This window comes from Amphiprion ocellaris, chromosome 6, assembly GCF_022539595.1.
Source record: "Amphiprion ocellaris isolate individual 3 ecotype Okinawa chromosome 6, ASM2253959v1, whole genome shotgun sequence".
In the NCBI taxonomy this organism is placed as follows: Eukaryota; Metazoa; Chordata; class Actinopteri; family Pomacentridae; genus Amphiprion; species Amphiprion ocellaris.
The window spans coordinates 4,182,263-4,197,908 of NC_072771.1; the positions used below are offsets into that span (position 1 = coordinate 4,182,263).

Genomic DNA, 15,646 nt, shown 5'->3' on the forward strand with positions numbered 1-15,646 from the left:
GGCGGCTTGTTCACGACAACACCAGCTGACATGGCACCTGAGGAGCAGGTTGTCCACAATGTGATCCCACTCAAGGACAAGATGCCTCGACCGGGATTTTCAGATGTGCACGGCGAAGCAAAGACGAGCCCCGACAGCGACACTTGTCAGGTGTCAGTCAGACGCCACCGATGTCCAACTTTCCACCGCAGGAAGACGAAGCTGCCACTCATCCAGCGGCAGCACATCTGTGCAGAGCGTCTGAGCTTTCAGGACTCACCGTCTGACAAATGTTCACTTCAGAGAGCAGAGCTGTGGCTGCACAATATTCACGATTTAACCCTCCTGTTGTCCTCATTTACAGGCACCTAAAAAATATTGTTTCCTTGTCTGATAAAAATACAACAAATTCAGCAAAAAAATTCCCCACATTTCTGAAAATTTGCAAAACCTTCAGGAAGAAAATTCCAATAATTCCTTAAAAGTTTCCCTTTAAAGTTTTATTTTACAAAAAATCCCCCAAATTTGGCAAGAAATTCTTCTAAGTATTTTCAAAAAAATGAGTAATAAAATATCTAATGTGATTACATATATATCAGTAAAACTTGTAATATTTTCTTAAGAACATTCACATAAAAATCAACCAAAATCCAGCGAATTTAGTTTTGGTTTATTGGGGAAAACTGAAATGGGTCAACCGATTGCAAAGTAGTACTCAAAGGGTGGCTATTTTGAAGAATCTAAAATATAAAACATGTTTTGACTTATTTCCAGCTTTTTTCTTTACTGCATAATTCCATATGTGTCCATTCATAGTTTTGATGCCTTCAGTGAGAATCTACGATGAAAATAGTCATGAAAATGAATAAATGAGAAGAAATAAATGTCCAAACTTTTGACTGGTTGTGTATATTTGGTTCCAACAGAAGGATTTGCTCCTTTTCTTATTTTACGTCATCGTTCCCTAGAAGTTTCTCAGTTCTGGGCTGCTTTATGAACAAATACAGCATTCTGAAGACTTCTCTTGGGCATTTATTTAAATGAAACGATAATGAAAACAAGGTATTTGCTTTAAGACGTTGATAGAAGTGTTTCCTGGTCGCTTCTCCACCCAGATTTTACCGACGCTGCTCTGGGATAAGGCCCTGACCCTCAGTCAGACTATAAACACTGTAGGTATAATTGCAGCTCTCCACTGGAGGTGTGCTGCAAAGTGGAAATCCCACCTCCGTTCATTAGTCACCGCAGACAGACTCTCGGCTGCTTATGCATTTGCTAAAGTGCTTTTGGAGGGATGTAATTATGGCATATCATAGACCCTAACAGCTGTTTCATTCACTGCTGAGCTCAGGGACGCCGTCGCACCCCCTCCCTGCATACTGTTGTCATTAGAATAATGAAAAATAATCAATTAGGGTTAATTAATTGCTCTTTGACACACAACTGGCTGTAAGCAAATCCGGGAAAAGGTCCGCCGGCAGCCTCTCCATACGCTGATTAACATCATTTCAGCCACACCTTACGTTCGCCGGATTATCTCTTTTTATTAAGTAATTACGCAGCAGATTTCCCACACATGCTGCGGGATAAATAAAGCATTATACAAATGACGGCTGCTCTTTCCCAGCTACCTGACGGACAGATGTGAGGAGGGCCGTAATTAAAAACTAAACCGCCATCTGACATGGGGCCCGGCGGCTCGGCACCGGACCAGTAATCCGTCCATTCCCAACCTCCGGCTTTAACCGTTTTGCCGTCAAGCTGTTTGTGACGGATCGGTGGCAGGTAGCATATTTAGAGAACCTGTTAGCGGAGAAAGATGGGTTCAGGAGCAACGCAATTAACATATTAACTCATTTTAGAGTTTGAAAATGTGGGAAAAAAAATACATTTTCACCGTGAAACTTCTGATGTCCACATTTCCAACATTTTTGGGAAATTTTTGAAAATTTTTTGGTGGGAAAAAAAGATATTTAAAAAAAACTTTCAAGAACATTCACATAAAAATCAACCAAAATCCAGCGAAATTTGCTGGATTTTGGTTGATTTTTATGTGAATGTTCTTAAAGAAAATATTAGAAGTTTTACTGATATATATGGAATCACTTTAGATATTTTTAGGATTTTTGAAAATATTTACAAGAATTTTCTTGCCAAATTTGGGGGATTTTTTTTAAAAATAAAATTTTTAAGGGAAACTTTCAACCCTCGTGTCGTCCTGCTGGTCAAAACTGACCAGTTTTAAAGTTTGAAAATGTGGAGAAAAAAAAATAATTCACAGTGAAACTTCTGATCTGACATTTTCAACATTTTTGGGAAATTCTTGAACATTTTTTGGTGGAAAAAAAGAAATGTTAAAAATGTTTCTGAAGAACATTCACAAATATTTTTTTTGTGAATGTTGCTAAAGAAAATATTAGAAGTTTTACTGATATATATGTAATATATGTGTATTTTTTGGAAGATTTTTACTCAGTTTTTGAAAATATTCACCAGAAATCTCTTGCCAAATTTGGGGATTTTTTTAAATAAAATTTTTAAGGAATTATTGGAATTTTCTTCCTGAAGGTTTTGCAAATTTTCAGAAATTTGTGGAATTTTTTTGCTGAATTTTTAATTTTTTTTCCGACAAGGAAACAATATTTTTTAGGTGCCTGTAAATGAGGACAACAGGAGGGTTAAGCACCAAACGAGGGGCGAAAGCGTCCAAAAGGGCCTCCAATTTAGCGGCGAGTCGTTTTGTAAATTCCGATAAACTGGCATCGAAAACGGCGTCTCCGGCTCCCCGAATCCGTCTGATTTTGAAACTAAAGGCGACGACGTTTTTTCTGAGTTTAATTTCCAAACAAATCACAAACAAAGAAACTCGCGCTCCACAGCTTGTGTGACCTCTCTGCTGGCACCGGGCCACGTGGGGAGAGAGAGAGGCTGGGAGACAGCGAGGGATTGTGGGAAAAGAGGTTGGTGTGTGCGTGGCCTCATCCCGACTGCAGAAAAACCTGGCAGACTGGGGGTTTAAATATTAACAAGCCACACATGGCCCTCCTCTTCTGCCACGTCCCTGGATGGAAGGCAACAGCAGCTCCCTCCACCAAGACAAACACGTCCGCGGCCAGACATGCTGCAGGGGGTTTACATTTTAATGCCTTTGTTGGTTTTCCAAAATATGCTTCCATCTCATCCTGGATGGGATCCCTTCAGGTCCACAAAGCCAGGTGACGTCTATCATTTAGAGGGAGGCGGTGGCAGGAGCTGGAGGTGGTGGAGGGTTAGAATCTGCCTTCATCAGAGCTCAATAGAACAGGAAAAGAAAAAGAGAGCAAGAGAGAGATGGGTGTGCACCATCTGTAGCCCCTCTCTCATAGCCCCGAACGATAAGCTGTTGTGGGTTTTTGTAAACGGTTCAGCGGGTGAGACTCCGAAGAGGGCGGAGGGCAGGGCGAGGGATTTAAAGCAGGAGTTTCAAGCACTAGATAAAAGTTAAAATGCGAAAAAATACCCTCACAGAATGGCAAACAACAAAGGGCAGCTCGGAATTTAATTGCAAAGAGCAGATTTATTATTTAAACGCAGCCTCTAGTTCTGCTTTAACACCCTGCATTCTAAAAGTCATTCACCTACCAACATATTCCCACCATTTAGTTAATGCAACTTGCAAGATAAAACTGTAAAGAAACCTTTTTTTGATGGCTTGTGTCAACATACTAATGTTGATAATTGCATGAACTTAATATTTAAGGCAATTTAAACTCAAATTATTGCATTAGTTGATTTCAATCCAAAATCAAGTTCAGGTAACTTAGTAAAATTGGCTCAAAAACTACATTTTAACTACACTACACTAAAGATAAGTTTTACTATTGAATAAAAATGCAAAAATACCCTCCATGAAAGCGCAAATTTAGAATTTAATTGCAGATTTACTACATAAATGGAGCCTTAATTTCTACCGAAACACTGCATCCTAAAAAGTCATTCAACTTTTTGGATTAAATGCATGGTTGTGCAATAAATCTCTAATTTACGGTTTTAAATAAACCTTTCAGCATTATTTTGATGGGCTGCGTGGACGTAAAATGTCAGTAATCGCATTAACTTATTACACTGTGTAAATTAAACTCTAATTTATGAATTAGTTGGTTTAAAACTGAATTGATATTGAGAGAACTTAAACAAAATTGTTAAAATACCCTCCATGCAAGGGGAAACTGAATTAAATTGCAGATTTATTCTCTAAATGCAGCCTCTAGTTCTGCTTTAACACCCTGCATTCTAAAAAGTGATTCTGCTCACATATTCTCACCACTTAATTAATTGTAACTTGCAAGATAAAAATGTAAACAAACCTTTCAAGATAAAAAAAAAAACTTTATTTTGATGAGTTATACAGACATAATAATGTTGGTAATTGCATCAACTTAATATTTTGTGTAATTTCAACTCAAGGTTCTACGTTAGTTGATTTCAAACCAAAATCAAGTTGAGGTAACTTAGTAAAATTGGCTCAAAAACTACATTTTAACTAAAGAAAAGTTTTACTATTGAATAAAAATGCAAAAATACCCTCCATGAAAGGGCAAATTTAGAAATTAACTGCACATTTACTACATAAATGCAGCCTCAAGTTCCACCTAAACACTCTGCATTCTAAAAAGTCATTCAACTTTTTGGATTAAATGCATGGTTGCAAGATAAAAATTCTTATTTACGGATTTAAATAAACCTTTCAACATCATTTTAATGGGTTGTGTTGACGTAATAATATTGCACCAACTTCATATTGTGTGTAATTTAAACTCAAACTGCTCCATTAACAAATTTAAAACCAATTTCAAGTTGAGGTAACTTAATGAAATCTGCTTAATAACTAAATTTTTCTTTAACCTAATGTCAGGATTTTAACTTTTTTGTTTTTTTTTACATTTGGCATCTTAAAAACATGTTGATTAAAAAATTCCTTTCATATAATGTGGAATCACTAGTTGGAGTCACTTAATTTTTGTGTGAAATCAACGTAATTTGACTCAATACTGTTTCTTGCGTACGCTTTTTAAATCTGAATTAAATGCTTGGTTGCAAGATAAAAACCTGTCATTTACTGATTTAAATAAACCTTTTAAGTTACAAACATTATTCTGATGGGTTGTGTGGACACAATAATGTTGCATCAACCTAATATTTAATGCAATTTAAACCCAATTTTGGCATCAGTAGGTTTAAAACTAAATCCAAGTTGAGACAACTTAATAAAACTGGCTTGATCACTTTTTTTTTGTATCCAACACAACTTAATGTTAAAATCTGCCAACTGTAAAACTTGTGTTAATTAAACTTTTACCTTATTATTCCTTGTAAAAAATGCAGAATTATTAGTTGGAACAACTTTTTTTTTCATTTTTATGAGCAGTTTATTTCAATTCAATAAATTATGTTGAAATAGACAATTGCAGTTTTAAAAAGTTAATTACCAACATTTTTGGTGTTGAATTAATTTCTAGAAGCTACAACATGAAGAAAAACATTTTTAAAAAAAGTTAAAAACTACTAAAAATCTAATAGGATTAAGTTTTTTTTATGATTTTTGTCAACATAAAAGTCTTTTGTTCTTAATTATTGAAGTTGAAACAGAAAAACTACTTGGAACAACTACATTTTTATAAGTAATCAACTTAAACGGGTTTATTCTACCAATTATTAAGAAATTGAAAATATCTCTGTTGGTAGCAGAAAAGCTAATTCCTCCAACTTAATATAGTTTGCTGGTTGGACTTAATTTTACTAGAAGTTGTCATAATTCAAAAATATTGATGCAAAGTGCCAAAACTATCCATGGAATCAATAAATAACCTTTAATCCCCCTCATTAAGACAACCACATTTACATTTTGTAATTTAAATTCCCTTAAATCACCTCAGTTAAGACCAAAGTTATAACCAGATGGACTAATTCTCAAGATCCAGACAACGTTTTAGCGTCTTTCTTACTTAAACACTTTCACAAAATGCAAAAATAACCAAGAAAACGAAGTCTAATAAACGGATAATCAGCTAACGGTTAACAAAATAACAAACAATTGCTCCATATATGTGTCAGCAGTGCCTCCCTGCATTCAAATAAAGCAGATTAATGAGCTGTACAATGAGATTTTCAGTCATAACTGTCTTGTTTTTACTCTTTTTATACCTCAGGGGCCACAAAGACACATTTTCTCAATCATCTCCTTAATATAAGCGGTGGGGATCCACAAGAACACGATATTTTCTGCCAAAATCGGACAGTTTTCTTTACTTCACACCAGAGAGTTCAGCCTGAAACTGTATTGTTAATGCTTTTCCAGCTGGTTTGAGGTGGACAGGACTTAGTTGGAAAAGCAGATGTCGTGTACGTCTTAGCACCACAAACGGTTTAGTAATAATGGAATCAAATAGTTCTAATGGTCGTTGGCACCGTTGGTCAGATTTGGTGAATTTGACTCCTCAGTAACCTTTTCTTCTGAGTGTTTTTGCTGAACTGGTGACTTTTTTTTATCAACATCTTAATAATCGCTGAGTTTTGTTCCCGCTAAAGTATAATAAAACCATTTTCCACTGCAGGAATTTGCAGGTCATGTAAGGTGGTTTGAACCTTTGTGCATGTTCTAGCTGCAAGAATCAACCCTGAGAACCTCTTTAAAGGCCATTTTTTGGAAGAAAAGTGTTGATTCCTGAGACGGCGCTGAAAAACTGCTTGGTTAAACTTAACAAATGCCACTTTTCTGTTGTCAGTCTTCTCCTTCATGCTCACAAAACTGGAATTACATCAAGTAGCAACTATTTGTTGTTGTTTTCACGCACTCTTAGTCGAAGCTGTTGGTTCGTACACTGCAATGGAAACAGAAAGACTAGAAGGAGAACATTGGTGAAACCTCGTACCTGCCCCAGGTTCTTACAATGAAAGTTGGCGATTTCTTTAAGCTTTGCTTTTGGCCTTATGCCCTTTATTTGATTGGACATTCAAGAGAGACTGGGAGATGCAGTAATGGAATGAATGGGTCCAACCAACCAGAAATTAATCCATGAATCCGCTGCTCAGGGCGTAGACACCCCCCAAACCACTTGACTAGTTTGTCACCCAACACATCAACATTTTCTGACTGAATCTTACTCAATATAGGACCAGTCTAGAACATAATGATCAGGCTGCGCCTTATTATAATTCTGCTACAGGACTAGGGCTTTGCTGAAATCCTGCTTTTTTCAGTTCTCTGTATCGTTATTTTTATTAACCAATGACAGATAAAATAAATGAAATGGACTACTTTCTACATATTTAGTTAGAGTAATCCATATTAATGCAGTAATTGTTATGAATGACAGGTCTTCTACTGTCACATGCCATTAATATGTGACTTTTATTGTATATCCGTTACAAATATTGGTTTTTGGTCTTTCTTGGTTACCAGTTATCAGGACTGGTTAGAAAAACATTCAGAGTTGTCGAAAAGGAAAAAATGTTCTGGTATGTTTCTACTTCTTTAAACCAATCACAGTCGTCTTGGGCGGAGCTACGCGAAGGATGGTGCTCCTTCAAAATAATAATAATTTCATTCATGAACCATATTTCAAATATAAAGAAGTAATTTACAATAAAACAAATGTCAAATTAGACTAGCAATGACACAAACAAATAAATTAAGCGCCTGATTTGCATTATGGACATAACCTAACAAGTGTAAATATTGGGGTTTAAGACCTTATAATGCTGTATATGTTGTGATTTTACCTGCATTATTCACATATTAGAGATTAAAACCCAACAAAAATTGTATAAATATGGCTTTACCTGACTATAATACATAATAAGACCGAGATCCTACAGTTTTATTAATCATAGAGAACAAAATAACTAATGTAGCTAACTTTGGTATTATAAATTACACAATTTAACCTAATTACAATAAATTTAAGGACATGTTTATTGTTTTAGTGGAATATTTGCACGAGGCGAGGCAAGAACTGTGGTTAAAATGGATAATCCACGAAAAAAAACCACCAAATCCTCTGAAAAAAACCTTGAAATTTGCAGCTTGGAGGTTGTTGTTTCCTGTATTAAAGTGGATTTTAAAGACAGTAACATGCAGAAAGAGGAAGGAAACGAGCAGCTAAAGTCACGATTACACCTGCAACCTACATCCAGTGAGTCAAAGCACTTTAAATAATAAAAAAAGGACAATTATTTGCTTTATTTTGTTCCTACATGCTGTCAAATGGTTCTGTTTTGTCCAATCCTGTTTCAGAAGAGAATAATAGAACAACAGGAGGCGCAAAAAGCTAAAAAGACGAAAACAAAGTGTGGCTGAAATGAAACACCGTGACAAGATCAGTGGAAGCGTCTTAAGCCGGACCACGGACGCCACAGACTCGTACGATTAAACCACCAAAGTCTCAGTGATTACTATTAATCGCCTCAGTCCCCAGGTGTAGGCGACTATCAGTCCTTCACAAACAGAGATTTGGTTAACTTTGGTGCAATCTGTCCCTCATGTGCTTCTGCTGCTAATCTTGTTTTGTTTTTAACTGTCTGTCTGTGCAAAGTGACTTCAGCGCTTCTCAGAACTCAATGCACAGGATGTTTCTACTTCCTGTTTGAGGCTCGTCCTCAAACCGAGGTAACAGGGAGGTGAACAGATGTTTGAACGCCGCTTCGCTTCAGCACGGGCTGCTGAATAATACCGAGCTTCGGTTTAACCTCCACAAAGCGGGTGTGGCTTCACGTTTCCCCCAAATGAAGTCTGATTATAAAAGAAATCCCAGTTTGCAGTTGAGGTTTCTTGAAGGCTGACTTCATTTGCAACGACAGGAAGTTTGCAGCTAAGCAACAGAGTTCTCAACGCTATAGGAGGAAGTGACATTTTCACTCACTTTATGACAGTTTCATCTTTTACTCTTTTTTTTGCACAATTTATTTAATTTTTTTGAACTGCTTTTCGATTTTTCTACAGGAAGTAGAAAAAAATGTTGTTTCCAGCTATTTGAATTTGCTAATGTATTACTAGTTCTGTTATTTATTTATTTTGTAATAAATTTGAATTTTGCACTTTTAGCATTTTTATTTTGGCACTACTTATTTTATAAAATTTTTGTGCAATTTATTTAACTTTTTTGGACTATTTTTGATTGAAAAAAGGCTGTTTCCAACTACTTGAACTTCTTAGTTTATTGCTAGTTCTATTATTATTTTTTTAATCTTTTTTATTTTGGCACTAACTATCTTATAAAATTTTTGTGCAATTTATTTAAGTTTTCTGGACTGTTTTTGGTTGGAAAAAAAAGGCTGTTTCCAGCTATTTGAACTTGATAATTAATTACTAGTTCTGTTGTTTTGTTTTTGTTTTATATAATTGAATTTTTCACTTTTAATATTTTTATTTTAGCACTAATTATTTTATAAAATTTCTATGCAATTTATTCAACTTGTTAAAAATGTATTTAATTTATTTTATTTTATTCTTCTGTATTTTGAATTTTATCTTTTACAGACTGAATATGAAAAACAACAACAACCATTAATAAACAGATTATAAAAAATCTCCGTTGGCCAAAAGTTGTAAAAGAGAAAACAAAAAAAGAACAAAATTGGCCAAAAAAATCTATTTATTCAATTATTCTGTTTGAAAAGTTGTCAAAATCTTCCTCAAACTTCCGCGGCGGAACGAGGCAACAGGAAGGTGAACAGATGTTTTAACGCCACCTCCCTTCAGCACGAGCTGCTGAATAAAACCGAGCTTCGGTTTAACTTCCCGCTGGGCGTGGCTGCACTCCGCTGTGCAGTTGAGATTTCTTGAGGCCGACTGCATTTGCAGAGCGCTTTAGGAGGAAGCGACGAGTACGCTTTCACTCATTTCAACAGTTTTGGTGGCATTTCATCACCGTAAGAACCAAGAATGAATGAATTATGAGTTGTGGTTGTCCAAAAGATGGATTTGTTGGTTGTAAGAAGTGCAGAAAAACTCACCACAGTGCAGCAGAGAGGCCAGAACCACCACATGAGGGCTAAAGCCACGAGGATCAGCAGCACCAGGAAGACGATCGCCACCACGAACCCGTCCGACTGCAGGACAAAACCATCATTTATCTGAGTTCTAGCAAAGATAGCGGAACATAAACAAACCTCCTAACATTATATTCTTATATAGATGGATGTTTTACAAGGTTTTATTATATATTAGTGCATAAAAATATCAACGGTTCCATCCTCTGAACTCCAAAATCTTCTGGCGGCTTTGAAAGGTTTATTATATCTTTAGAAAATCACCAAAATTACACCATTTATCAGAGCTAGAAACCCTAAAATCAGAAAGAGTCATCACATTTTCAACTTCCCAAGAGGTCTTTAAATAATTAGATTTGCTTCAAATTTATTGCCACTGCACGAAGGCAACGGAATCCAGTTTAGTTTGAAATCTTATATGAGATTTTTGTGCAATTGATTTAACTTCTCTGGACTGTTTTTTATTGATAAAATGCCTGTTTCCACCTATTCGAATGTCAGAATTTATTGCAAGTTCTGTTGTATTTTTTTAAAAAATATATCTGAATTTTGCACTTTTCTTATTTTTACTTTTGAACTAATTATTTTAGAAAATTTCTGTGGAATTTATTTAACTTTTCTGGACTGTTTTTGGTTTAAAAAAAAAAAAAAGAAGAAAAGGCTGTTTCCAGCAACTTGAATGTGAGAATGTATTGCACATTTTGTTGCCTTGGTGCAATGACAATAAATTCAGTTTAGAATCTAACCAGAAGTGTAAAAGCAGCAGTAAAGAGCATTAAATACAGTATGTTGCAGCATTAAAAGATATTATAACCATGAATAAAGCGCAGCTCTGTTGGGAAAATTAACCAAATTTCATCTTAAAATTGTGCTATTTAATTAAAATCATTATCCAACATGTCTCATTTGAAAATTTGCCAAAAAATAAATACATTTCTCAAACCAGATTCTGTAAAAATTAAAAAAATTTCTGCAGTCTTTGGCGCGACCGTGAAGCCATAAAGGACTCAACTGTGATCAAGACTCATGAGACAAAAATTCTGCAAGTTTTCAGCTGAACTGCAGGCAGTGTTTACCCAAACATTAGTAAAGTAAAAGATTTGTACCGTGAAGAACCACCATTTTCCCAAATATTAGTAATATTTATTCCTGTTTTCTTCAGTTTTAAGAAAAAAAATCCAATATTCATCATAATCTTAACATTACCATACTCAATAGTTTAGATTTTTCTTTGTTTTTTAAGATTAATGGCATTAAAACGTTGTCATCCTGTTCTCTTTACTTATAGACATGGTTGTTCTGCTTCCATAGAGGTGCAGGACTTTATATTAGAGTGAAAAATGAGCCCACAGCGAGTTAAAATGAGACAGGAGCAAAGAAAAACACCCAGAAAGTGCTTGTGATTCCGTCGGTTACAGTCTAATTTTGTTGTATCACTGTTTTTGTTTTCCCTGACATTGCATAAACTTGACCATTTCCAACTTCAGAAAGTGTTAATTTTAACAACAAAACACATTCAGACAGTCTGTGTGAGGAAATCACAATAATTAGGACAAATACAAACTGCAAGAGATGAAGAAAACACGAGGTATTTGGAGCAAATGAGCTGCAGCTCTGCTTCATCACAACAGGAAAACAGCGAACGTCACGTCATCAAAACCACAACTTTAAGCAACACTGAGTGAAATAACTGAATCAGGGAAGCAGCCTCGTGTTTAAAAAGAGAGTGAAACAGCATTAGATCGAGTCAAAGGTGCTAGAAAATACAAGACAGGAGATGTTTTCATGGTGTTTCAGGATTCGAGCTAACTGAGACTCACACATGTGGAGGCAGTGATGGTGTAGGCGCCGGAGATGAAGGTCTTCCCCTGGTTCAGGCTGATCAGAACATCCATAGTCCTGCAAATAAACAGAGTTTCATTAGAGGGATACATGCAACACGACATGAAGTTTACTGCATTTTATATATGTATACTTAAACTATGAACATCAGGCTCCAAGAAGCAAATATACATTTTTAGTTTGTGCAGTTTTATGGTGCTTTATGGTCACTAGAAGACAAAAATTCTGCTTCGTTTTTTAACCCTCGTGTCGTCCTGCGGGTAAATTGACCCGTTTTAAAGTTTGAAAATGTGAAAAAATATATTTCCACAGTGAAACTTCTGATGTCCACATTTTCAACATTTTTGGGAAATCTTTGAACATTTTTTGGTGGAAAAAAAGAAATGTTAAAAATGTTTCTTAAGAACATTCACAAAAAAAATCAACCAAAATCCAGTGAATTTCGTTGGATTTTGGTTGATTTTTTTTGTGAATGTTCTTAAAGAGAATATTAGAAGTTTTACTGATATATATGTAATGACTTTACATATTTTTAGGATTTTTTTGGAAGATTTTTACTCATTTTTTGAAAAATATTTACAAGATTTTTCTTGCCAAATTTGGGGAATTTTTTTCAAATAAAACTTTTAAGGGAAACTTTTCAGGAATTATTGGAATTTTAATCCTGATTGTTTTGCAAATTTTCTGAAATTTGGGGAATTTTGTTGCTGATTTTTTTTTTTTTTTTCAGACAAGGAAACACTATTTTTTGGCGCCCCTAAATGAGGACAACAGGAGGGTTAAACTAAACAGTTTTATTTCATATCAGTTTCTTCCTCATAAAGTTGGACAAAACATCTCTCATGGCATCCAGCAGCAGAATAAAAACCTAAATTTCCTTGTTTCAGCAACAAATCCTGTGTAAAAAGAAGAAAAACGAAGGGGACACGCCCAGCCGTCACAATAAACAACACAATGGGAGGGAAATAAACGGTCAAACGGTCTCATTATCGGTGCTTGTGGACGGCTGGCGGTAACGAGGCTCCTGAACTCCTGCGACTTATTTAGAGGGAAGAATGCGGAGGCCAAAACGGGCGCAATTAAAACCCTAACGATGAACGGCACCGCAATTTCCATATGTCTATTATGCCCAATCCAATTACCGCAGATTTAATGAGAATCCAGGATATGGAAAGGACGAAACGCCTGAAATCCTCCCGAAAAAAAAGGGAAAAGAGGAAGAAGTGTAGCGGCATTGTGTGCGAGCGGCCAGCTGTGAGTGCTGCTGGAGTACAGGGGAGGCCTGCATTAAAACCCCAGCAGCAGAATAATAACAGGAACGCTCTCTTTGCTTTGGATCCTCGCCTCAGGCATCGCCTTGGGCCACCAATCCTCCTGTGGTTCTGAACAGATGAGCGACCAGACCATGTGTCCATTACTATGCAGCGGATTCTAAATATTCACAGCCGACTTCTCTGCACCTCAACCTTCTTTACGGCGCCGAATGTTTAAAGGGCGACTCGCAGAACTTTAGAAGCCGCTCGCACTCTGACACGCTGTCCAACTTGTCATGAAATTTACATTTTCTATTAAACACTGAATATTACACCATCAAAATTCTGCTCTTTTGGCTGTATTTCTTCAAAATCATACCACCTGACATTACATTACTGTTTAAAAATGTTGAATTATGACAGTTTTTAAACATTGACAGACAAAAAAGCAGGAAAATCATCCTTGTAAGTCGTCTCCACTGTAAGTAAAACTCTAAATTCTGCTCTTTTGGCTGCATTTCTATGACATTTCTTTACATTTTGACCACTTGACTCCTCCTTGCTGTTTTAAAAAGGTTGAATTATGACAGTTTTTAAACTTTTACAGACCAAAAAAAGGCAGGAAGCATCCTTGCAAATCGTTTCTAATGTAAATAAAAGTCTAAATTCTAGCTTGCCTCCATCAGAAAGCGTCTCTTTGACTCTAATCTGCACTAAATATCAGGATATTGTGATTTTAACCTTCAGTGACCAATAAAATACTCTAGCTAACTGTGATAAAGAACAATGATGAGAATAAAATGCATCATTTTTAAAGAGAAACTCACTTAGATGAAGTGGATTTGACGGGTCTAGACTTAAGAATTGACCAAATAATAGATTTACTGCACTTAAAGTGGTATTTATTTATTAATGAATGTATCTGTGAATTCGGCTTAATTTTATCCTTTAATCACTTAATATTAGGTGTCGATCTTGCATATTTAAGCACTTCAGGTAACGTACGTGAGAGTAAGACCTCGTTTAGTTGCATTTTATTAAACTTTTATGTGTTTTAGGTGATATTGGCTCGCAAAAAGCTACGACTGAACAACAGAAACAAAAGATCAAGTGGGGAAAATACAGCACAATAACAAACAAACAACTGAAAATAGGTGGACTAGTCATTAGGTAAGTGAGTAAAAGTCAGTCCTCGTTCAATTTAGGAGCAGATTCCCGAAAAGTTCAAGGACGAAACATTTAAAGTTTGTCAACAAGCGTGCAGGAGACGCCACGAATACGAAGCCAGGCGACCAGAACTGCAATAAAAAGGAGCAGAGGCAAAAAATATCCCATTAGAAAGCCTTGAAATCTGTCTAATCCAGCATGACAGCGACTAGAAATTCATTTAAAAAGGTGCAAAACACAAGCAAATACATACAGGATATCCTGGGCTAGGTGCTCGTTGGATTGTGAACCATAGATAAAAGATTTAATATGACTTTGATTGACTGGATTTTTGAGGCTGGTACCAATAAAGCTGCTCTAACATGTAGATTTCTCCAGTAGGGATCAATAAAGTTGATCTCATCTTGTTTATATACACATATATAGACATTGTGGATTGACTGAAATGGTTTTTCCAAGGTTGATACATATACAGACCATCAACCAATACTTAAAATTGCTATATTTATGCAGTAAAAATGAAAATGTTCATGCAAAAAACGTAAAATTTGGATATAATTTCTTTGTTTCTTGACGTTTTACATGAGTTTTCTTAAAATAAACTTCTAAAACATTCATCTTAAAGTGCTGATTGGCTGATACTCGTGAAGTTCAACCAATCAGACAAAAGCTGTTGACAGGCAAGAGCCAAAATAATGCATTTTTAATTACATTTATTTAATCAGAATCGGTTAAAATGATGCCAAAAATTGGAAAATACTGAATGTTGGGGTTGATAATCTGCCAGGCCATTTATAGTAGAATTATAGAAATACACATACAGTATGTTAAAGTTATTTTAAATAGAAAAACATTATTTTTTTATCAGCAATCCAGACACCATTTGACTCTGCACCATTCTCTGCTACATGTGCTGCAGACTGTTCTAAAAAAGCTGCTCTGCTGCACAAAACTATGTTTTTACGCCATTTCTAAATTATCTTCAGCATATTTTTCTGCACGATCTTCTGTAAAATGAAGGGAATGATTTCAAATATATGCATTAAATAGCGAGATGTTGTGATTTTATCCTCTGTGGTAAAAAATTTTAACAAAAATTATCCATCTAGTTGTAACATAGAGCAGTTATGAGTATGAAATGTGCCATTTGTATGGAGAAATATGCTGAAATATTATGTCTTTGTAATTATTTACAAAACAGTTTGGCTGTTTAGAAAAGATTGAGTATTTATTCAGATACAGACAACAGTTTCCTATTAAATATTTAATATTGGACACTGTTTATCCTTGAAAGTCTGCTCATTTCTGTAACAGCTGTTTCATTTCGTGAAATTTTTACCACTTGACTCCAGTTTGCTGGTTAAAAACAATGATTT

At 35.5% G+C, this 15,646-nt stretch overlaps 1 protein-coding gene across 1 annotated transcript in view; it reads right to left on the minus strand.

The window, feature by feature from the left end:
- The window catches only part of antxr2a (ANTXR cell adhesion molecule 2a), a 131,269-nt gene that overhangs the window by 70,716 nt on the left and 44,907 nt on the right, over window positions 1-15,646 (minus strand). Inside the window, exons 11-12 of the mRNA XM_023266031.3 lie at window positions 11,829-11,907; window positions 9,973-10,068 (exon numbers count right to left, since the gene is read on the minus strand). Of these exons, the coding sequence (XP_023121799.1) occupies window positions 9,973-10,068; window positions 11,829-11,907 (175 nt within the window). The remainder of the gene's footprint in view (window positions 1-9,972; window positions 10,069-11,828; window positions 11,908-15,646) is intronic.